At 28.6% G+C, this 24,786-nt stretch overlaps 2 protein-coding genes across 2 annotated transcripts; both read right to left on the minus strand.

Moving 5' to 3' along the window:
- Positions 1 to 4,705: 4,705 nt before the first annotated feature.
- On the minus strand, positions 4,706 to 13,007 carry LOC108770416 (cytochrome P450 4C1-like). Its single transcript, XM_018521996.1, has 12 exons — positions 12,837 to 13,007; positions 9,803 to 9,912; positions 9,065 to 9,155; positions 8,669 to 8,854; positions 7,642 to 7,735; positions 7,056 to 7,158; positions 6,756 to 6,858; positions 6,539 to 6,645; positions 6,388 to 6,456; positions 5,834 to 6,002; positions 5,211 to 5,390; positions 4,706 to 5,149 (listed from the first exon to the last, which is right to left on the minus strand). The coding sequence occupies exons 1-12, from the start codon at positions 12,988 to 12,990 to the stop codon at positions 4,986 to 4,988; spliced, it is 1,530 nt and encodes a 509-aa protein (XP_018377498.1). The 5' UTR covers positions 12,991 to 13,007; the 3' UTR covers positions 4,706 to 4,985.
- A 2,931-nt stretch (positions 13,008 to 15,938) lies between these two features.
- On the minus strand, positions 15,939 to 24,174 carry LOC108770418 (cytochrome P450 4C1-like). The gene is made up of 12 exons (XM_018521998.1): positions 24,008 to 24,174; positions 20,974 to 21,083; positions 20,236 to 20,326; positions 19,840 to 20,025; positions 18,806 to 18,899; positions 18,220 to 18,322; positions 17,744 to 17,849; positions 17,527 to 17,633; positions 17,376 to 17,444; positions 16,868 to 17,036; positions 16,243 to 16,422; positions 15,939 to 16,181 (listed from the first exon to the last, which is right to left on the minus strand). The coding sequence occupies exons 1-12, from the start codon at positions 24,159 to 24,161 to the stop codon at positions 16,018 to 16,020; spliced, it is 1,533 nt and encodes a 510-aa protein (XP_018377500.1). The 5' UTR covers positions 24,162 to 24,174; the 3' UTR covers positions 15,939 to 16,017.
- Positions 24,175 to 24,786: the final 612 nt, after the last annotated feature.

Below are 24,786 nucleotides of genomic sequence, written 5' to 3' on the forward strand. Positions count from 1 at the left end.
AGTGTATTTCTGAGGAAGCGCGAGGATAGTTCTCACCTTGATCAAGTTGATTTCTGACCAAAACTGTATGTAAGAATGAAATGAAATACTAAACTGAATAAAAGAATTAACTGTCTTGAACTGAATTGAATTGAATGTATAAAAGAATAACTGTCTTGAACTGAACTGAATTGAAGAATAGAATTAACTGCGCGCGTAACTAAACTAAGCTGAATTAACTGTGTCGAACTGAACTAAAAAGAATTAACTGCGTCGAACTGAACTAAAAAGAATTAACTGCGTCGAACTGAACTAAAAAGAATTAACTGCGTCGAAGTGAACTAAAAAGAATTAACTGCGTCTCGACTGCTTTTGACAGCTCCTTTTATATTTTGGAAATGAATGTGGGAGTGGCCTTTCAGGACCAATCAACACTCCTCAAAATTTGGTAGAACTTATACTCGCGCTTGGTTCCTTAAGATAAGGTAGGCTCCGCGTAAGCCCTACTCCCCACTCTACAGGTTTAATCTTAATAGTTGAGAGTTTTAATTTATAATAAAAATTCGGTTTTCCTTAACTAACATCCTTATGCGAGGCGAATCTATTACATTCTAAATTATATATCTAAAATTAGTTTTAATTTTATTAGAAGAAAAAAAGGAAAAAGGAAGAAAAAGATATTCGTCCTCGCATTCAGAAAGATTTCTATTTTGTTATAAATTGCTTATTTATTAAACACAAATGTAACATACATTATCACTAATATACTGTTAATATACGCTTTTATTTATTATTTAATAGAAATGCTTCTTTGAAAAAAGATCGTGGAATATTCTTATACATTCTTTAGAGTAGATAATCTGTATGACGCATAAAGGTACATAACGCGATCTATCTGTTGGTTTGAATGTTTAAATAAGGAAAAAGATATACCCCCCTATAAAAGAGAAACGGAATTTTCGGTTTCGAAATAAAGATAAAATAGGGACGAAATATCAAGACTATGATGAAATATTAACCTAGAGATAAAATAAATTTAAGGTATGAATCATATATTTATAATAACGAAAGAGAGAATTTTGTCGGGATGTAACATCTTATTATATTCACCTTTTCATGTTTTCAATGTCTTGTTCGTTTGCCTAACGTATGTCGCGTCACAATCCTTACAAAATATTTTATATACTACTTTTGTGTGCAACATCGTTTGTAGTTTGTCCTTTTGTACCTTAATAATACTATTTAACTTATTAATACCTTAAAATGCTACTCTGATTGTATTATACTTTTTCAAATATTTCTTTATTTTATTAGATATCTTAGTCACAAACGGTATTGTAAAATAATATTATTTATTATCCGTGTTATCATTGCTTTTTTTAGTTAATTCTTTGTTCACTAAACCGATCTTTTTGTGCAACCTTTTTCTTATAGTGTTAAAAATAAAATCCATTGGGTAACCATTTTGTAATAATATTGTTATAATCATTTCAAAATTTTTTCGATGAAATGTAGGGTGAGATAGATGTAAAACTTCGTCAGTTAGATTGATAATTACTCCTATTTTATGTACCAAAGGATGTTGTGAAAAATAATTCAAATATTGTCCTGATGATGTGTTGGTTTTTGATAGCAATCAAATATATAATGTTATCATCACATTTTATCATTCATCATAATGTTTATTTGTAGCCAAAATCGCCTTAAGAAAAATATAATTGTTATAGCATAACAATTATTATGTGTTAAACTTAATTCCTGCCGTTTTTCGTCTCCAAAATTGATTCGTTTCGAAGGGAAATATCTTAATCAAAGTATTATTAATAAAGTATTATTAATTAGTAATAAAGTAGAAAATGGAGGAAATTACTTTGATTAAGGTATTCATTCATCCTCCCTTCGAAACAAACCAATTTTGAAGACGGAAAACGGCAGGAATTAAGTTTAACACCTAATATATTTATCTGAAAGTGATATTGGCTGCAAATGAACATTATAAATAATTAAAATTATTTTTGGTTGCAAATAACTAGATATTATTGATGTCGAAAAATGTTTTGATTAGGAATAATTATTACTGATGGCGGAAATTATTTTTGATTACGAATAACCATTATAAATATTTAAAACTATTTTTGGTTGTGTGAATAACCCGGAAAAAATTTTTAGGAATAACCATTACTGATTTTCGAAATTGTTTGGGTTATGAATAAGTATTATCGATGACCGGAATTTTATTTTGGTTATCTAAGGTCTCTAAACTATATACAGATCTTGTTGGTTATTAGCAAGCAATTATCGAAGAGACAAACATATTTTTTTATTACTATTCGCCGTTGTTAGTTTTATTTTAAATTTTATTAAAACAAATTAATAATTAAAGGGTAAAAGATATAATTATTTAAGAAAAAAGAATAAAATGGAAGATACTATATTTTAATAAGGTATTATAAAATAATGAACAAATATATGAGGACATAGGAGTCAGCGCGGTAATACAAATGTAGTGCACAAATGTAATGATAAAATAATATTCATTAGTTCATTACATGTAGCAATAACCTTTTGATTCGTGAAAATGTGTCCGAACGCGTTTCGACTTATTTCGAGTTATTATCAACGACGATGTATTTGATGATACGTGGTACTCTGAGGATGCAATAGTCACGATGCCAACCATTCAACTTATCAAAAAGATTCCACCATTCCTAGTAGTTTACTATCCAGAGCAAATACAAAATCTTCATGATATAAGACAAAGAAACGAAATATAATGTTGTTAAAATAAGCGGCCATCATATAGTTAGAAAATGGAATTTAATGGTCACTCACTAAAACCGATACATTTCGTTCATTCGCTTTCAGTAGTTAATTCATTACAATATAAACAATCAAACCTATCAAATTAATAATCCCTATGTAATTATAATCCAAAGGCTGTCTTGTCATCAAATATTGTAATGCAATGTGACCTTTACTCTACGATCGCACTGATGCAAATGGCTTACGTCATTATATATGATTATATAAACCGCTGAGGTGATTATATAAACATAACTTATAGGTCAAGCATTCAACCTTACACAATTTTCGTGAAAGTTATTTAGAATTGACATGTAGGAATGGTTTGTCCCACATAAGTGGCATCGCAGTCTTTACATGAAATTTTATAGACTATATTTTTTTGTGAAATAACCGGTAGTGGGTCCTTTTAAACTTTAATCAAGATACGAAGTTTATTGATGCTATAAAAATTTTAGATATGTTGTTATTCATAATTCTCCTGAATTTGTTAGAAATCTTATCTACGATTGGAACTGTAAGCCATATGCATTTGGTGGGATGTATCTTTTTTGTCTTTATTAGTGTGATTTTTGTTTTTATCAGACATTTTAATCTTTAAGAAAGAGTTTTACAATAAAATCTAAAGGATAATCACTATTATTTATTACGATCTTAATGACCATTTCTAAATTTTTTAAATCAAATCCAGAATCAGATAAAAAAAAAATGTATTTTGATAAAAATTATCTAAATCGAGAATGCATTGTAAATAACGTGCCTAGCGACGGCGGACACGCTCCTCACTGCGCGGGGCGGGTACTATCCTGTTGCGCGCTTGCATTTGGCGATAGACTGGGCGAATTTGGCTATTTTCTTAAGTTAATAACTCATTAACCATTGCGACAATTGTAAAATGGTAGAGAACTTTTCTTCTTAGTTTTTTTAGTTCATTCCTACCACTGTGCGAATCACTTATCATTATTTTCCAAACACCCTGTATACATCAATCGATCTGGCGGCTGCATTGTCTCGCGGTCTATTACCCAAGTAGAACACAGAAATAATGAGGACATAATCATGACCTCATTCTTCACAAATAAGTCAATTTTCAAGTATCAAACGAAGTCATTATGATGTTCTATCATATTATCATGATTCAATTATGACTCCGTGTTCTACCTGGGTAGTATCTACCGGAAAAGATATTAAAAATGTAAAAAAAGAACGTCAAGTATATTTTAAAGAAAAAGATACCAAAAATAATGCCATAAAAAAGAAATGAAATCAAAATAATATTTCAAGTATGTATTTTTAAAAAGTTCTATGGAACACAGTTCTCCGAGCGGCATCTTGAAGGCATCCTTGTAATGTAGACGTTCTTTGGACATCCTCGAAGACAATGTTGTATGGAATAATTTCTCACAATTACAATATATTACACAAAATAAGGATAACATTTGAATTTTATTAAGTATAACATTTTAAAATGAGAAAACGAAATGCAATAGATAGCATAATGAGAGGCGCGGAAACTGAAAAGAATTTTTACATCGATAATAACTAGAAAATTGTAGAAATGAAAAATTGAAAATGAGCAAGATCTCCAGCAGCAGTCTACTTGACGTACCTGTATTGTTTATAATCGTAATTTAAAATAAAAATTGCTAAGATAGCCGTTCGCGCCCTGACTTGTCACAATTGTATGTAGATATCAACACATATTAAAATTAATTACGATTTATTAAAATATTAAACATTTTAATAAAATTAATGTTATAGTATAATTTAATCTAATTCATTTTACTTATGAAAGGATATTAGCACATAGACAATGTAATTTCAAAATATGTTATATGGATTCCATATAAGTTTCATTTCACGTATAACTAGCTTTTAAATCTATTTGATAATTATGTCCCTAATCCGCAAATAAGTCGTGCATTATTTCTAAAAAATGTTATTAAATAAAAAATATTTGCGAAAATATACAGTAGAGAAATTAAACGCCGTTTATGTCGCTTGCGCTTGCCACGACAATGACAGTTCACACAGGGGATGTTTATTGAGATGATGTTTCTTCAAGAATAATAATACATTTGTAGAATAAATTACACACATCTTTGTTTAGTATTTATATCCAGTAGTTAGTATTTATATCCAGGATTATTTATCCAGGTATAATAGTATTTATATCCATTGATTATATCCTGTTCATGTTTGTATTATTTTTGCAAAACAGGAACAAATCGTACACGAAGTGGATGAGGATGAACTACGAGATCAACTTGCAGTCGAACATCCTTTATATAATCAACGGGTTCCAAATAGAAATGATGTATCAAAGAAGCTACCATCATCTTCATTTGCAGCATAGCATATCGTTGACCTATAATTTAATATTTGTTGTAATTTGTTTATATAAAAGGATATAAGTGATTATAGATTACCGATACAATTACGTGGTCCAGCACTGAATGGCACATATGAGTAAGGGTGACGATTTCTTATCCTATCGGGCAAAAATCTATCAGGATCAAATATCTCTGGATTTGGCCAAAAATTGGGATCTTTGTGTACTTTGTTAATATCGATTAACAGGGTGGTGCCAGCAGGTACTAAATATGACTCTATAAAAAGTATAAAATTTATAAAATAAAATTTATAAATAATAATAAAAAACATTATAAGAAAATTTAAATTTAGTATATATTTAATACAATGCGGAAATAAGTGTCTACAAATATGTTTAAGGAAAAACGTAATAATTATTTTAATTTCCTGAATAATATTGTTTATTTTAATATTCTATGGTGTTATATATTATAGCAGTTTTATATTTGGAATGTTTGAAATATTTTATTTTAGATATACATATCAGCATTATTAATAAAAACAGAAATTTTTGAATTTTTGTAATAGGAATTTTACATTACTTAGTTCTTATATATATACAAAACTACATCTAATAGCAATATTTTCAAAGCGTTATTTTGCCATCTAATATATTGACTAATACATTTAAAAATAAAATAAATTTAAAAATACAGTAAAAGTTTGGTTTAATACGTACGTAATTTTACATCCTCTCCGCATATGCGAGATATAAGAAATAAGGCATTATGCAAGCGCAATGCTTCTTTTATGCATCTTTCTAAATATGATAGTTGATGCAAAAACTTTATAGTTAATTTATCTTCATTCTCTTGCATAGCAATATCGACTTCGTTTCTGACACGATCCTGTATCATTAATAATTAAAAATACGTTTCTTATTTTGAAATGTGTTTGTATATGTACATAAATCAACTGCACACACGTGTGTGTGTGTGTGTGCGCGCGTGGGCATGCGTGTGTGTGTGAGCGTGTGCGTTTGAGCGTGTGCGTGTGTGCGCTCGCGCGTTCGTACATCCGTCCGTACGTACGTGCATGCGTGGATGCGTACGTGTATGTGTACATTTTTTTTTCTATCTCTCGATACATAGGAAAGCGAATTGTGCGCCCACGCGCTTAAAAAAACAATTAAAATGTTTAATATTGATACAGTTTTAAGACATAATGCCTGGAGTTAGTAAATTAATTAATTTCTTTACCTAAGAAAGGTAGCTTACATTTGATAATAAATACCTGAATGTCCTTGTGTTCAGCTAATAATGCCAAAGTGAAGCATAAACTTGATGCTGTAGTATCATGGCCCTATAACCACATTGTAAACATTGGTATATATATGAATCACATATTGTATTTAAAAAATTTACAAAAAATTACAAATGTATACCCCGAACATAATGGTGTCAACTTCCTGCCTAATCTCTAAATCAGTCATGAGACCCTCACGAGATGCCGCTATGAGAAGATCCAACATTGCAAGCCCCTTCCTTCGCGCTAAATCGAAGTATATAAACATGATATTTTTAGAGCATCACTTCAATAGTAAAATATAATTTATAATATCATATCAAATTTAAAGGATATCTTCTGATTATATTACGTACTTCCAATCATTTTTGCACCATCTTCTGCTGATGTATCATAGTCCAAGCTTTTCAAATATTGACCATTAGTTTGTTCATGATAAAGTTTTCTTTCGGCAATAATCTATATGTAAATACAATATTAATGTTTTTTCTACGATTTACATAAATGTGGTATCAACATTTATGATTTATCTTGTAGTACTTCTTTATATAAAATCATTATCACAACTTTTCAAAATAGATAATGTTTAAATGTTATATCGTTAACTTCCTAAAAGATCATATTTAAATAATATATTAAGTAGTATTTTAACGTACTCGTTCAGTAAATCCATGTAATATTTTTAGAATCTTCGCTTGCTCTCTGCCTTTTGGTGTCAATGAGAATATCCAGTTAGAATGCAGCCATTGTCTTTTTGTTCTAAACGTTACAATAACAGTTACTAAATAATAGACATGCTGTTTTAAAAAGATGAAAGTATCGTTTTTGTAAAAGCTTCCTTTAATTACTCTACATACACATAGAATTAGAAATATTTTAATAACTATATAAAAATAAATTTAGAACAATAAAAAATTATACCAAAGACATATGTAAAATCGTATATTCACAACAACTTTTTAAATTCAACTATTCAATCTTACATAAAAATATATTTGTCTTTACATTGAATTATTTTTTTTCGCGATACTTTGGCATTTAAAATTTTAAAAGCTTTAAGCAGTATTTATATTTAAATAAACAATTGAACTGATTATAATTTATTATGCATAAATTTCTAATTATATACTAACGACGTTTTACATTAAACATTATTTGTCAGGATATGATAAAATATTAAGGTATACGTATAAATATTAAGATCAAATGAGGAATATATTATTTATTATGCCCATAAATTACCTATAAACAAAAAGCTCGCCCATTCGACGAACTGCTTTTAGATACTGTTGCTGGAACTCACCGAGATCTTTTAGAGAAATTCCCATAGCAGTTTCTGCAAACATGTTTGTGAAAATATTACGATAACATTATCGTATACATATATATATACATATAAATGTATATGTATACATATATGTATATGTATAATTAATTTCTCGCCGGCGGACGCAGGTTGTCGCGAGACCCTCGAATTAGAGTTTACTTTTTTCAACTGTGAAGAAAATGAAAAATGGATATTTGTTTCTATAATAAATGTGTGTTTTTATTTCATCTTCTACATATTTGAAATAATTTACTACATATTATAATATAATAAAAAACCCGCTTTTCAAACGTTTTGAAACACTAACATTCTTTGGTCACATTTAACCCTGCATCTGCCGTGCATGCGAGTTGATACTGTCCGACGTTCGTCGCGTCCGAGGATTAATTCACAATATCTATACACAAATACACAACACTGTATCGATCAATACGTAATTTTTGCTGCCGTAGATATTTTCGAAGTCATGCACCCTCACATATCTATATATTATGTATGTATGCATATTTCAAGAAAATATGTATGTACGTATATTTCAAGAAAACCTACGGTTGGAAAAATTACATATTGATCGATACAATGTTGTATATCGATATTTTGAATTAAAGAAAGTTGTATTTTGTTTTATATTATTCGTTAATGGACATTAAATTCAATGGCTGTGTTCAGCAGAGAAAGCAGCTTTGCAAGTGTTGCAAAATTCTTAAATATGATTAGTTTATACATTTAGATTCAGTGAGGAACTAAGGGCAAGAACAATCATATTAAAGAATTTTAATTATATTTACATGTATATATACATTTATATGTATATATATGTGTATACGGTAATGTTATCGTAATATTTTAACACCAGTTGCAAAGCTTTTTCTCTGCTGAACGCAGCCGATATAGTTGTGAATTCATTTATTATTAAAAAAATTTTGTATAATTTTGTAATACCACATAATGCATTCAGCGTGTGTTCACTCATAAAAGGTGACAAATTTTTTACAACTGTGCCTTCCGCATTTTTCAAGGACTTTATCATGTTTTTGCTTTCTTTGTCGAAAATCTCGACAAATCGTTGCAGTATATTAAAATTAAATGTAGGAGTTAATATCTTTCGTTGTGAATGCCACTTCGCGCCTAAAACATGAACAACACAATGTACAATTATGAAATGACGATTCGAAATAAGCATTGGAATATATGATGAGGAACAATCTTTTAATTTAAATTGAAAAAAAAATCTATTTATATTACAAATTTATTTTATTATCAATATAATGAAAACTTGATAATCAAAATGAAACTTGATAGTAAAACATGCATTCTTATTTGTGTTAATAGCATTACCTTCACTAATTAAAATACTAGTTCCGGTCCAAGGTTTGAAACCATCATAAAGAATACTCTTTTTTATATGTTTCGGGTTGCTTAGTATTGTCTAAAATTGCAATGAATTTATTTCGAAAGTATTTTAAATCATTCCTAACAAATATTTTACGAGTAAGTAATAATGTAAGTAAGGCCCTGAGAAAAAATCAAACGGAATTAGTGGCTTAAGATCCAACTAGACGGTTTAAGGCATTTATTTCCCATAGGTTGTATTTTTCACATAGCCGGTTCTATGAAAGATTAAACATTTAAATATTGCCTAATAAATACTTAGATGTTACAAAACAATGTTTCAATCAATTTGGGTCCTTGTTGGTGTAATTAGAATAAGAAAAAAATATTAGTATAATTAGAAAAGAAAAAAATAGACATAAAATATGGGTTGTTATCACTATAAGGTCTATTAAAATGTGTACTTAAAAAAATAGAACGTATAGATAGATAATTTAAAGATTTAAGAGAATAACGATTGCGCGGCCAAGGGTACAAAATATTCAGTTAAAAATAAAATTGAAGTCATGAATGAGGCTATTATATGCCAGTTCGTTTTTGTTACCGTAGTCTATATTTCTTATTCCGTCTGATTTTGACGAGTAAATATATCTTTGCAACATAAAACAAAAAAGTTATCTTATTCACTAATACATATAGTAAGAATAATAAGAAGACAATAAAATTTTCTTCATATTTTATTACCTCTAGATCATCCGGATGACGAATGCCTATTACGGGTAGAAAGAATGCCCAAATTTTGTAAATGGGATAGTATTTATCACTAACAGTAATCATACGCTTCCATAGTGCTTCTAAAAAATGCAAATGTATGTATGTATGTATGTATATATACAAGGTTGGCTACGTTGTCTCATAAAAATAACTCGTTACCGTTATCCTTCTTTTTCCTAAAAAATAACTCGTTCTCGTTACTCGTTATCGATTCTCAAAAGTAACTCGTTTCCGTTATCGTTACTCAAAATATAACGAGTCGTTACTTTTTCGTTACTTTTTCTTTTTGACACTAATAGAATATTATATACAGATTTTTGCGGTAAACGTAAAAAGGACGTTTAAATTCTATTTTTTAGTAGAGAAATAGAGCTAAAAAATATATGCCTATCATAAACATTGTGCGTTATTTTCATGAATGAAATAGATGCTGTTATATCACATAATATATAATGCATTTTTGTAATTTTTATATTTAAATAAATTTATTTTTCGTACAACAATTTTGTTTGAAAGACTTATATCACGAACGCAAGTTAACGGTAGCGAAATTTAAATTTTATTAATATTTAGTACATAGTGATAATAAACGCTTCGGTCATCAATCATACCCTCTTCAGTATTAATGATGAATACTGAAGAGGGTCTGATTGATGACCGAAGCGTTTATTATCACTATGTATTAAACATTAATAAAATTTAAATTTCGCTACCGTTATCTTGCGTTCGTGATATAAGCCTTTCAAATCAAATTTTTGTGTTTTTATTTGAACCACGTTTTTCTTTGTTCTTGTTTTTTTTCGTACTACTTTTAATAAGGTATCTTTAAATTATACGTTTAACTCATAATACATTTACATACCTTTTACTGTGCATGATGGTTCGTTTGTGTATGGGTTAATTTCAATAATTTACAAATATACAAAAATTATAAATAGATTCTTATATATATTTTAACATTTAAAAAAAACCATTTATGAAAGAGAAATTGTATATTTAAAAAGAAGGAAAGGACAAAAATAATTATTTATCCAGATGCAGTATTTCGAAAAAAAGAAACAATGATACGAATGGCTGATCGTGAGTACCCTAAGGGTAAAATTATATTATAATTAAAAAATAGTATTGTTTGTAATCTGCATTATATACATATATTTAATTTGTGAGATATCACATAAAAAACATTTTATTTTAAGAAATTAAATATATTGTAAAGATTGTATCTAGAATCTGACGTGATCTCATAATCACATGCTATACATAGAGAGTTAGTCCGGGGCAGACTATGCATTGAAGATTGACATTAAATATTAAAGATTGAAATTTCGCCAATGTTAACAAAGAAATTTTGCCTTCTGATTGATCAAACTTCAATCTTTTAATCTTTAATCTCATTCTTCAATGCGTAGACTGATTCCAGCCTTAGTCTATACGTGTGAACTGTGAACACAATGAAAAAATGGCGTCGAGATAGCGTAATTTAGACAGCCAATCAAACCGTTAATGTTTTATTTCTGTTTCCTATAGTTACGACTAAACTTTACGTAGTTATAGAAATAAAGTAACGATAAAAGTAACTAGTGAAATCGGTACCGCTACACCAAAAATGTAATTGCGTTACCATGAACGTAACTCAAAAAAAAATGTAACGTCGTTACCCATTCCTTACCGAAAAAAGTAACTACTTTACAAATAATGCGTTACTTGTCACCCTTGTATGCCCAGTGAAAACGGCTCAGTCAAAGTGATGTCAATATGACATCAAAACCGTCGTCATGGCGTCAAAGAAATAGTTCAATATGACAAAAAATTGACAGCATGTAGAATGATATCTTAATTAAGTAAGGAAATATCATAAAAGAAGATGAAAATCATTGTTTGCAGAAGATAATTCTAGTATTAGGCGTTGTCTACAATATGCTAAGTAAGCTTGGTTTAAGAAGTAAGAGTAAGAAATTGACCAATAACAGTCGATTATTCTTTTTACAATCGACTGTGACTGGTCAATTTCTTACTCTTACTTCTTAAACCAAGCTTACTTCGCATATTGTAGACAACGCCTTATGCGACTAATTCAATCAATATCATCTTAACGGCATTTTCATGTTCAGGACGTCATTTGGACGTCACTATAATAATAAATAACGGCTTCATTTTTTGCTGGATAACTGTTATTATAATATTAAACACATATCAAAATGGCAGTCAAGATCACCATCATGATATGAGACGTTTTGCAGTCTTATTGTCGTCATTTTGCTATCATTTTAATTTTTTGTAACGTCATATTCCTAATCAATTTGACGTCACATTGACATCATTGTTTGATTACTTGACTAATTGTAAGTAGTTTTCACTGGGTATATGTATATACATATATGTATATATACATATACGTATATATGTGTGTATATACACAACTATATAAATACACACACATACACAATATTTTTATTTGTAATTACATGTAAATTTGTAAACATTAATAAAAATCGATAAAAAATTAAAATATTCAGAGAGAAATATGATATTTTTAATATACACTACTCTATCATTTCTCAATAAAGTTCAGTAATCGAGAAATGAATACTATTATATAGAAAATAATTAACAAGATTAATAAAATAAATAATTCTTAAAACTAATTAAAAAGCAAATGTTTCTTAACATTAATCGAAATACTTAATGTTTCTTAAAGTGAAATGTTGACAAATATCGTATTTGCATGTATATGTACAAAGGTAAACATTAATTTTCTCAGGAATTATTCATTAATTTACTCGGAGTATGTTGGATGCCAATTTAAATATTATTTTAGTTATTATAGTCATTCCTGGGTAAATTGAGCTACACAATTATGATTTTCAATGTACCGAAGATTAAAACGGACTAATAATTTAATTGAATAATACCCCGTCAAACATTGAGAATCACAAATATGTAAAACATTTTAAAATAAATTAAAATAAAATTTTATTTAAATATATAAAATATTTTAACTTACCTCGTGAACCAATGAATACGTACACACTTCCAACAATTGGATAACATAATGGTCCTGGTATTAGGTTAATGAGTCGTCCGATTTTTCCATAATGCACATAATAGTTACACACCAATAATATAAAGACAAATGATAGCAATACAATAACAAACATTATTGGTCAAATAATCAAATTGGTTATTATCAGATACTTGTTATAACCAAAATAAGAAAATATAATATATATAGATGGATATAATTAAACTTAATTGAATAAATCTATGGATATGAAGATGCCTTTCCGAGTCAAGCACTGGTAGTTCGTGTGTAAATGAATTTATTCGTCAAATTTCGTTACCATACGTTTCGATCTTTGCTTCGGATCCTTATCAATGAATAAAATTTAACAACATATCATTGTTCTTCCCGTAACACTAATTAGAAACATAAATACTTGAATTATTACACGTTAAAAAAGATATTTACTATAATGAAATTCAGTAATCCAACAATCTCATATATTTGACCAGGGAATGGAAAGTTACTTTTTAAGAGTAACAAGTTACAGTTAGTCGTTACCGAGTAGGAAAAGTAACAAGTTGCCGTTACTAGTTACTAATTTTTAAAATTAACTCGTTGCAGTTACCGTTACTTAATAAAGTAACTTTTCGTTACTTTTCCATTACTTTTTTTAAAATCGACGACCGCCAAACACAGCGGACGGGCCTAGGATCTTCTCTAGTCTCAGCGTTATGTACTGTAAAAAATTGTTGTGTAGAATTACAACTATTATAGTGGATAATTTTGAGACCCACTATAATAGTTGTAAACGTCCACACGTATGTAAATTTACAGTATGTAAATAAAAATAATTTCTTGGTTTGTAATTCATTAGATTGTGGAAGTACAATTACATTGTGTAGTTACAGTAACGATAATATGATAATATATTTCGCACTATATATTAATATACATTTAACAACAATACACGATAAATTTCTGTTATATTTCATAATATCACTAAAATTTGGATAATTGCAGAAAATATTCGAAATATATCCTGCTATTTACATAATTTTTAATATAAAATATGATACATTTACACAGTAAAAGCAAATTTACATAATTTTTGTGGAATTACATAATTTCTGTAATATTGCATGATTTTTTATATTTACAGGACCAATCATGTAATTTGTTTTACATCTATATTATATGTGTAAATTTACGAAATTTTTTTACAGTGTAAGTGGCTTGTGTCGTATCGTGTCCAATCATATGAAAAGTAACGATAAAAGTATCTGTAAAATTCGTTACCGTTACCAAAAAAATGTAACTTTGTTATCGTTACAGTTACCAAAGAAAAAAAGTAACGCAGTTACTAGTAAAGTTACAAAAATGTAACTTGTCATTTCGTTGCAAGTAACGAGTGACTTCCATTCTCTGCATATTAGAAGTAATTATAATTTAATAACTTACATGATAATGTTGAAGTTGGATACGAAGTTATCATGTGAAATGACAGAATACATCTAAACACAAATGATGTTTCTGGCCGTTCTCTACTAAAACAAAGTAAAGAAAAATTTAAGAGAAGGAAACTCATTGGTCGATAAATAAACATTCATAGATCTTATGAAACAAATCTGTGACCGTTTGCATATTCAAACTATTTTTCTGTTTATGTATATGAATAATTTCCGAGATAAGCCTTTTATCTAGCATATTTTCTTCATCAAGTATTTTAATATTAATCCAATCAAACTCATGAGAGTATTCTAATCGGTGTTCAGTAATTACGGGTACTATCCTGTCGCGCGCTTGCATTTGGCAGTAGGCTGGTCGAATTTGGCTATTTTCTTAAGTTAATAATTCGTTAATCATTGCGACAATTGTAAAATGGTAGAGGACTTTTCTTCTCAGTTATTTTAGTTCATTCTACCACTGTGCAAAACACTTATCATTATTTTCCAGACACCCTGTATACATCAATCGATCTGGCGGCTGCATTGTCTCGCGGTCTATTACCCAAGTAGAACACAGAAATAATGAGGACATCATCATGACCTCATTCTTCACTAATAAGTCAATTTTCAAGTATCAAACGACGTCATTATGATGTTCTATCATATTATCATGACTCAATTATGACTCCGTGTTCTACCTGGGTAGTATCTACCGGAAAAGGTATTTAAAATGTAAAAAAAGAACGTCAAGTATATTTTAAAGAAAAAGATACCAAAAATAATGCCATAAAAAAGAAATGAAATCAAAATAATATTTCAAGTATGTATATTTAAAAAGTTCTATGGAATACAGTTCTCCGAGCGGCATCTTGAAGGCATCCTTGTAATGTAGATGTTCTTTGGACATCCTCGAAGACACTGTTGTATAAAATAATTTCTCACAATTACAATATATTACACAAAACAAGAATAACATTTGAATTGTATTAAGTATAACATATTAAAATGAGAGAACGAAACGCAATAGATAGCATAATGAGAGGCGCGGAAACTGAAAAGAATTTTTACATCGATAATAACTATAGAAAATTGTAGAAATAAAAAATTGAAAATGAGCAAGATCTCCAGCAGCAGTCTACTTGACGCGCCCGTATTGTTTATAATCGTAATTTAAAATAAAAATTGCTAAGATAGCCGTTCGCGCCCTGACTTGCCAATTGTATGTAGATATCAACATATTAAAATTAATTACGATTTATTAAAATTTTAAACATTTTAATAAAATTAATGTTATAGTATAATTTAATCTAATTCATTCTACTTATGAAACGATATTAGCACATAGACAATGTAATTTCGAAATATGTTATAAGGATTTTATATAAGTCCCATTTCACGTATAACTAGCTTTTAAATATGTTTGGTAATAAAGTCCCTAATCAAATAAGTTGTGCATTATTTCTAAAAAATATTATTAAATAAAAAATATTTGCGAAAATATACAGTTGAGAAATTAAACGCCGTTTATGTCGCTTGCGCTTGCCACGACAATGACAGTTTACACAGGGGATGTTTACTGAGATGATGTTTCTTCAAGAATAATAATACATTTGTAGAATGAATTACACACATCTTTGTTTAGTATTTATATCCAGTAGTTAGTATTTATATTCAGGATTATTTATCCAGGTATAATAGTATTTATATCCATTGATTATATCCTGTTCATGTTTGTATTATTTTTGCAAAACAGGAACAAATCGTACACGAAGTGGATGAGGATGAACTACGAGATCAACTTGCAGTCGAACATCCTTTATATAATCAACGGGTTCCAAATAGAAATGATGTATCAAAGAAGCTACCATCATCTTCATTTGCAGCATAGCATATCGTTGACCTATAATTTAATATTTGTTGTAATTTGTTTATATAAAAGGATATAAGTGATTATAGATTACCGATACAATTACGTGGTCCAGCACTGAATGGCACATATGAGTAAGGGTGACGATTTCTTATCCTATCGGGCAAAAATCTATCAGGATCAAATATCTCTGGATTTGGCCAAAAATTGGGATCTTTGTGGACTTTGTTAATATCGATTAACAGGGTGGTGCCAGCAGGTACTAAATATGACTCTATAAAAAGTATAAAATTTATAAAATAAAATTTATAAATAATAATAAAAAACATTATAAGAAAATTTAAATTTAGTATATATTTAATACAATGCGGAAATAAGTGTCTACAAATATGTTTAAGGAAAAACGTAATAATTATTTTAATTTCCTGAATAATATTGTTTATTTTAATATTCTATGGTGTTATATATTGTAGCAGTTTTATATCTGGAATGTTTGAAATATTTTATTTTAGATATACATATAAGCATTATTAATAAAAACAGAAATTTTTGAATTTTTGTAATAGGAATTTTACATTATTTAGTTTTTATATATCTACAAAACTACATCTAATAGCAATATTTTCAAAGCATTATTTTGCCATCTAAGATATATTGAATAATACATTTAAAAATAAAATAAATTGAAAAATACAGTAATAGTTTTGTTTAATACGTACGTAATTTTACATCTTCTCCACATATGCGAGATATAAGAAATAAGGCATTATGCAAGCGCAACGCTTCTTTTATGCATCTTTCTAAATATGATAGTTGATGCAAAAACTTCATAGTTAATTTATCTTCATTCTCTTGCATAGCAATATTGACTTCATTTCTGACACGATCCTGTATCATTAATAATTAAAAATACGTTTCTTATTTTTAAATGAGTTTGTATATGTACACACACAAATCAACTGCATACATGTGGGAGCGTGTGTGCGTGTGTGCGCGCGCGCGTCGTACACGTCCGTCCGTAGGTACGTGCATGCGTGGATGGGTACGTGTGTGTGTACATGTTTTTTCTATCTGTCGATACATAGGAAAGCGAATTGTGAGCCTACGCGCTTAAAAAAACAATTAAAATGTTTAATATTGATACAGTTTTAAGACATAATTCCTCGTGTTAGTGAATTAATTAATTTCATTACCTAAGAAAGGCAGCTTACATTTGATAATAAATACCTGAATGGCCTTGTGTTCAGCTAATAATGCCAAAATGAAGCATAAACTTGATGCTGTAGTATCATGGCCCTATAACCATATTGTAAACATTGATATATATATGTATCACAGATTGTATTTAAAAAATTTACAAAAAATTACAAATGTATACCTCGAACATAATGGTGTCAACTTCCTGCCTAATCTCTAAATCAGTCATGAGACCCTCACGAGATGCCGCTATGAGAAGATCCAACATTGCAAGCCCCTTCCTTCGCGCTAAATCGAAGTATATAAACATGATATTTTTAGAGCATCATTTCAATAGTAAAATATAATTTATAATATTATATCGAATTTAAAGGATATCTTCTGATTATATTACGTACTTCCAATCATTTTTGCACCATCTTCTTCTGCTGATGTATCATTGTCCAAGCTTTTCAAATATTGACCATTAGTTTGTTCATGATAAAGTTTTCTTTCGGCAATAATCTATATGTAAATACAACATTAATGTTTTTTCTACGATTTACATAAATGAGGTATCAACATTTATGATTTAAGGCTCTCACATATGAAATGCATAACAGAGCATAAGCATAAAGGTCGCTAAACCAATGAGCATCTTATCTAAATCAATATGGCGACATTATGCTAGATGCTCATTGGTCCAGCAGTCTTATGTTATGCTTATGCTCTGTTATGCATTTCATGTGCCCTTATCTTGCCCTTATCTTGTAATACTTTTTTATATAAAGTCATTATCACAACTTTTTAAAATAGATAATGTTTAAACGTTATATCGTTAACTTCCTAAAATAGATCATATTTAAATAATATATTAAGTAGTATTTTAACGTACTCGTTCAGTAAATCCATGTAATATTTTTAGAATCTTCGCTTGCTCTCTGCCTTTTGGTGTCAATGAGAATATCCAGTTAGAATGCAGCCATTGTCTTTTTGTTCTAAACGTTACAATAACAGTTACTAAATAATAGGCATGCTGTTTTAAAAAGATGATAGTATCGTTTTTGTAAAAGCTTCCTTTAATTACTCTACATACACATAGAATTAGAAATATTTTAATAACTATATAAAAATAAATTTAGAACAATAAAAAATTATACCAAAGACATATGTAAAATCGTATATTCACAACAACTTTTTAAATTGAACTATTCAATCTTACATAAAAATATATTTGTCTTTACATTGAATTATTTTTTTTCGCGATACTTTGGCATTTAAAATTTTAAAAGCTTTAACCAGTATTTATATTTAAATAAACAATTGAACTGATTATAATTTATTATGCATAAATTTCTAATTATATACTAACGACGTTTTACATTAAACATTATTTGTCAGGATATGATAAAATATTAAGGTATACGTATAAATATTAAGATCAAATGAGGAATATATTATTTATTATGCCCATAAATTACCTATAAACAAAAAGCTCGCCCATTCGACGAACTGCTTTTAGATACTGTTGCTGGAACTCACCGAGATCTTTTAGAGAAATTCCCATAGCAGTTTCTGCAAACATGTTTGTGAAAATATTACGATAACATTATCGTATACATATATATATACATATAAATGTATATGTATACATATATGTATATGTATAATTAATTTCTCGCCGGCGGACGCAGGTTGTCGCGAGACCCTCGAATTAGAGTTTACTTTTTTCAACTGTGAAGAAAATGAAAAATGGATATTTGTTTCTATAATAAATGTGTGTTTTTATTTCATCTTCTACATATTTGAAATAATTTACTACATATTATAATATAATAAAAAACCCGCTTTTCAAACGTTTTGAAACACTAACATTCTTTGGTCACATTTAACCCTGCATCTGCCGTGCATGCGAGTTGATACTGTCCGACGTTCGTCGCGTCCGAGGATTAATTCACAATATCTATACACAAATACACAACACTGTATCGATCAATACGTAATTTTTGCTGCCGTAGATATTTTCGAAGTCATGCACCCTCACATATCTATATATTATGTATGTATGCATATTTCAAGAAAATATGTATGTACGTATATTTCAAGAAAACCTACGGTTGGAAAAATTACATATTGATCGATACAATGTTGTATATCGATATTTTGAATTAAAGAAAGTTGTATTTTGTTTTATATTATTCGTTAATGGACATTAAATTCAATGGCTGTGTTCAGCAGAGAAAGCAGCTTTGCAAGTGTTGCAAAATTCTTAAATATGATTAGTTTATACATTTAGATTCAGTGAGGAACTAAGGGCAAGAACAATCATATTAAAGAATTTTAATTATATTTACATGTATATATACATTTATATGTATATATATGTGTATACGGTAATGTTATCGTAATATTTTAACACCAGTTGCAAAGCTTCTTTTTCTGCTGAACGCAGCCAATATAGTTGTGAATTCATATTCATTTATTATTAAAAAAATTTAGTATAATTTTGTAATACCACATAATGCATTCAGCGTGTGTTCACTCATAAAAGGTGATAAATTTTTTACAACTGTGCCTTCCGCATTTTCCAAGGACTTTATCATGTTTTTGCTTTCTTTGTCGAAAATCTCGACAAATCGTTGCAGTATATTAAAATTAAATGTAGGAGTTAATATCTTTCGTTGTGAATGCCACTTCGCGCCTAAAACATGAACAACACAATGTACAATTATGAAATGACGATTCGAAATAAGCATTGGAATATATGATGAGGAACAATCTTTTAATTTAAATTGAAAAAAAAATCTATTTATATTACAAATTTATTTTATTATCAATATAATGAAAACTTGATAATCAAAATGAAACTTGATAGTAAAACATGCATTCTTATTTGTGTTAATAGCATTACCTTCACTAATTAAAATACTAGTTCCGGTCCAAGGTTTGAAACCATCATAAAGAATACTCTTTTTTATATGTTTCGGGTTGCTTAGTATTGTCTAAAATTGCAATGAATTTATTTCGAAAGTATTTTAAATCATTCCTAACAAATATTTTACGAGTAAGTAATAATGTAAGTAAGGCCCTGAGAAAAAATCAAACGGAATTAGTGGCTTAAGATCCAACTAGACGGTTTAAGGCATTTATTTCCCATAGGTTGTATTTTTCACATAGCCGGTTCTATGAAAGATTAAACATTTAAATATTGCCTAATAAATACTTAGATGTTACAAAACAATGTTTCAATCAATTTGGGTCCTTGTTGGTGTAATTAGAATAAGAAAAAAATATTAGTATAATTAGAAAAGAAAAAAATAGACATAAAATATGGGTTGTTATCACTATAAGGTCTATTAAAATGTGTACTTAAAAAAATAGAACGTATAGATAGATAATTTAAAGATTTAAGAGAATAACGATTGCGCGGCCAAGGGTACAAAATATTCAGTTAAAAATAAAATTGAAGTCATGAATGAGGCTATTATATGCCAGTTCGTTTTTGTTACCGTAGTCTATATTTCTTATTCCGTCTGATTTTGACGAGTAAATATATCTTTGCAACATAAAACAAAAAAGTTATCTTATTCACTAATACATATAGTAAGAATAATAAGAAGACAATAAAATTTTCTTCATATTTTATTACCTCTAGATCATCCGGATGACGAATGCCTATTACGGGTAGAAAGAATGCCCAAATTTTGTAAATGGGATAGTATTTATCACTAACAGTAATCATACGCTTCCATAGTGCTTCTAAAAAATGCAAATGTATGTATGTATGTATGTATATATACAAGGTTGGCTACGTTGTCTCATAAAAATAACTCGTTACCGTTATCCTTCTTTTTCCTAAAAAATAACTCGTTCTCGTTACTCGTTATCGATTCTCAAAAGTAACTCGTTTCCGTTATCGTTACTCAAAATATAACGAGTCGTTACTTTTTCGTTACTTTTTCTTTTTGACACTAATAGAATATTATATACAGATTTTTGCGGTAAACGTAAAAAGGACGTTTAAATTCTATTTTTTAGTAGAGAAATAGAGCTAAAAAATATATGCCTATCATAAACATTGTGCGTTATTTTCATGAATGAAATAGATGCTGTTATATCACATAATATATAATGCATTTTTGTAATTTTTATATTTAAATAAATTTATTTTTCGTACAACAATTTTGTTTGAAAGACTTATATCACGAACGCAAGTTAACGGTAGCGAAATTTAAATTTTATTAATATTTAGTACATAGTGATAATAAACGCTTCGGTCATCAATCATACCCTCTTCAGTATTAATGATGAATACTGAAGAGGGTCTGATTGATGACCGAAGCGTTTATTATCACTATGTATTAAACATTAATAAAATTTAAATTTCGCTACCGTTATCTTGCGTTCGTGATATAAGCCTTTCAAATCAAATTTTTGTGTTTTTATTTGAACCACGTTTTTCTTTGTTCTTGTTTTTTTTCGTACTACTTTTAATAAGGTATCTTTAAATTATACGTTTAACTCATAATACATTTACATACCTTTTACTGTGCATGATGGTTCGTTTGTGTATGGGTTAATTTCAATAATTTACAAATATACAAAAATTATAAATAGATTCTTATATATATTTTAACATTTAAAAAAAACCATTTATGAAAGAGAAATTGTATATTTAAAAAGAAGGAAAGGACAAAAATAATTATTTATCCAGATGCAGTATTTCGAAAAAAAGAAACAATGATACGAATGGCTGATCGTGAGTACCCTAAGGGTAAAATTATATTATAATTAAAAAATAGTATTGTTTGTAATCTGCATTATATACATATATTTAATTTGTGAGATATCACATAAAAAACATTTTATTTTAAGAAATTAAATATATTGTAAAGATTGTATCTAGAATCTGACGTGATCTCATAATCACATGCTATACATAGAGAGTTAGTCCGGGGCAGACTATGCATTGAAGATTGACATTAAATATTAAAGATTGAAATTTCGCCAATGTTAACAAAGAAATTTTGCCTTCTGATTGATCAAACTTCAATCTTTTAATCTTTAATCTCATTCTTCAATGCGTAGACTGATTCCAGCCTTAGTCTATACGTGTGAACTGTGAACACAATGAAAAAATGGCGTCGAGATAGCGTAATTTAGACAGCCAATCAAACCGTTAATGTTTTATTTCTGTTTCCTATAGTTACGACTAAACTTTACGTAGTTATAGAAATAAAGTAACGATAAAAGTAACTAGTGAAATCGGTACCGCTACACCAAAAATGTAATTGCGTTACCATGAACGTAACTCAAAAAAAAATGTAACGTCGTTACCCATTCCTTACCGAAAAAAGTAACTACTTTACAAATAATGCGTTACTTGTCACCCTTGTATGCCCAGTGAAAACGGCTCAGTCAAAGTGATGTCAATATGACATCAAAACCGTCGTCATGGCGTCAAAGAAATAGTTCAATATGACAAAAAATTGACAGCATGTAGAATGATATCTTAATTAAGTAAGGAAATATCATAAAAGAAGATGAAAATCATTGTTTGCAGAAGATAATTCTAGTATTAGGCGTTGTCTACAATATGCTAAGTAAGCTTGGTTTAAGAAGTAAGAGTAAGAAATTGACCAATAACAGTCGATTATTCTTTTTACAATCGACTGTGACTGGTCAATTTCTTACTCTTACTTCTTAAACCAAGCTTACTTCGCATATTGTAGACAACGCCTTATGCGACTAATTCAATCAATATCATCTTAACGGCATTTTCATGTTCAGGACGTCATTTGGACGTCACTATAATAATAAATAACGGCTTCATTTTTTGCTGGATAACTGTTATTATAATATTAAACACATATCAAAATGGCAGTCAAGATCACCATCATGATATGAGACGTTTTGCAGTCTTATTGTCGTCATTTTGCTATCATTTTAATTTTTTGTAACGTCATATTCCTAATCAATTTGACGTCACATTGACATCATTGTTTGATTACTTGACTAATTGTAAGTAGTTTTCACTGGGTATATGTATATACATATATGTATATATACATATACGTATATATGTGTGTATATACACAACTATATAAATACACACACATACACAATATTTTTATTTGTAATTACATGTAAATTTGTAAACATTAATAAAAATCGATAAAAAATTAAAATATTCAGAGAGAAATATGATATTTTTAATATACACTACTCTATCATTTCTCAATAAAGTTCAGTAATCGAGAAATGAATACTATTATATAGAAAATAATTAACAAGATTAATAAAATAAATAATTCTTAAAACTAATTAAAAAGCAAATGTTTCTTAACATTAATCGAAATACTTAATGTTTCTTAAAGTGAAATGTTGACAAATATCGTATTTGCATGTATATGTACAAAGGTAAACATTAATTTTCTCAGGAATTATTCATTAATTTACTCGGAGTATGTTGGATGCCAATTTAAATATTATTTTAGTTATTATAGTCATTCCTGGGTAAATTGAGCTACACAATTATGATTTTCAATGTACCGAAGATTAAAACGGACTAATAATTTAATTGAATAATACCCCGTCAAACATTGAGAATCACAAATATGTAAAACATTTTAAAATAAATTAAAATAAAATTTTATTTAAATATATAAAATATTTTAACTTACCTCGTGAACCAATGAATACGTACACACTTCCAACAATTGGATAACATAATGGTCCTGGTATTAGGTTAATGAGTCGTCCGATTTTTCCATAATGCACATAATAGTTACACACCAATAATATAAAGACAAATGATAGCAATACAATAACAAACATTATTGGTCAAATAATCAAATTGGTTATTATCAGATACTTGTTATAACCAAAATAAGAAAATAAAATATATATAGATGGATATAATTAAACTTAATTGAATAAATCTATGGATATGAAGATGCCTTTCCGAGTCAAGCACTGGTAGTTCGTGTGTAAATGAATTTATTCGTCAAATTTCGTTACCATACGTTTCGATCTTTGCTTCGGATCCTTATCAATGAATAAAATTTAACAACATATCATTGTTCTTCCCGTAACACTAATTAGAAACATAAATACTTGAATTATTACACGTTAAAAAAGATATTTACTATAATGAAATTCAGTAATCCAACAATCTCATATATTTGACCAGGGAATGGAAAGTTACTTTTTAAGAGTAACAAGTTACAGTTAGTCGTTATCGAATAGGAAAAGTAACAAGTTGCCGTTACTAGTTACTAATTTTTAAAATTAACTCGTTGCAGTTACCGTTACTTAATAAAGTAACTTTTCGTTACTTTTCCATTACTTTTTTTAAAATCGACGACCGCCAAACACAGCGGACGGGCCTAGGATCTTCTCTAGTCTCAGCGTTATGTACTGTAAAAAATTGTTGTGTAGAATTACAACTATTATAGTGGAT

This window comes from Trachymyrmex cornetzi, unplaced genomic scaffold (assembly GCF_001594075.2).
Source record: "Trachymyrmex cornetzi isolate Tcor2-1 unplaced genomic scaffold, Tcor1.1 scaffold127, whole genome shotgun sequence".
Classification (NCBI taxonomy): Eukaryota; Metazoa; Arthropoda; class Insecta; order Hymenoptera; family Formicidae; genus Trachymyrmex; species Trachymyrmex cornetzi.

Bases quoted from the DNA above. Each gene is read 5' to 3' on its own strand.
- LOC108770416 (XM_018521996.1), bottom strand. From the start codon at position 12,990: ATGTTTGTTATTGTATTGCTATCATTTGTCTTTATATTATTGGTGTGT. The intron at 9,156-9,802 runs GTAATAAAATAT...TTGCAATTTTAG, and splicing joins GTCATCCGGATGATCTAGAG to ACAATACTAAGCAACCCGAA. The intron at 7,159-7,641 runs GTAATTTATGGG...TGTAACGTTTAG, and splicing joins GGCGAGCTTTTTGTTTATAG to AACAAAAAGACAATGGCTGC.
- LOC108770418 (XM_018521998.1), bottom strand. From the start codon at position 24,161: ATGTTTGTTATTGTATTGCTATCATTTGTCTTTATATTATTGGTGTGT. The intron at 20,327-20,973 runs GTAATAAAATAT...TTGCAATTTTAG, and splicing joins GTCATCCGGATGATCTAGAG to ACAATACTAAGCAACCCGAA. The intron at 17,634-17,743 runs GTACGTAATATA...ACTTCGATTTAG, and splicing joins TGGTGCAAAAATGATTGGAA to CGCGAAGGAAGGGGCTTGCA.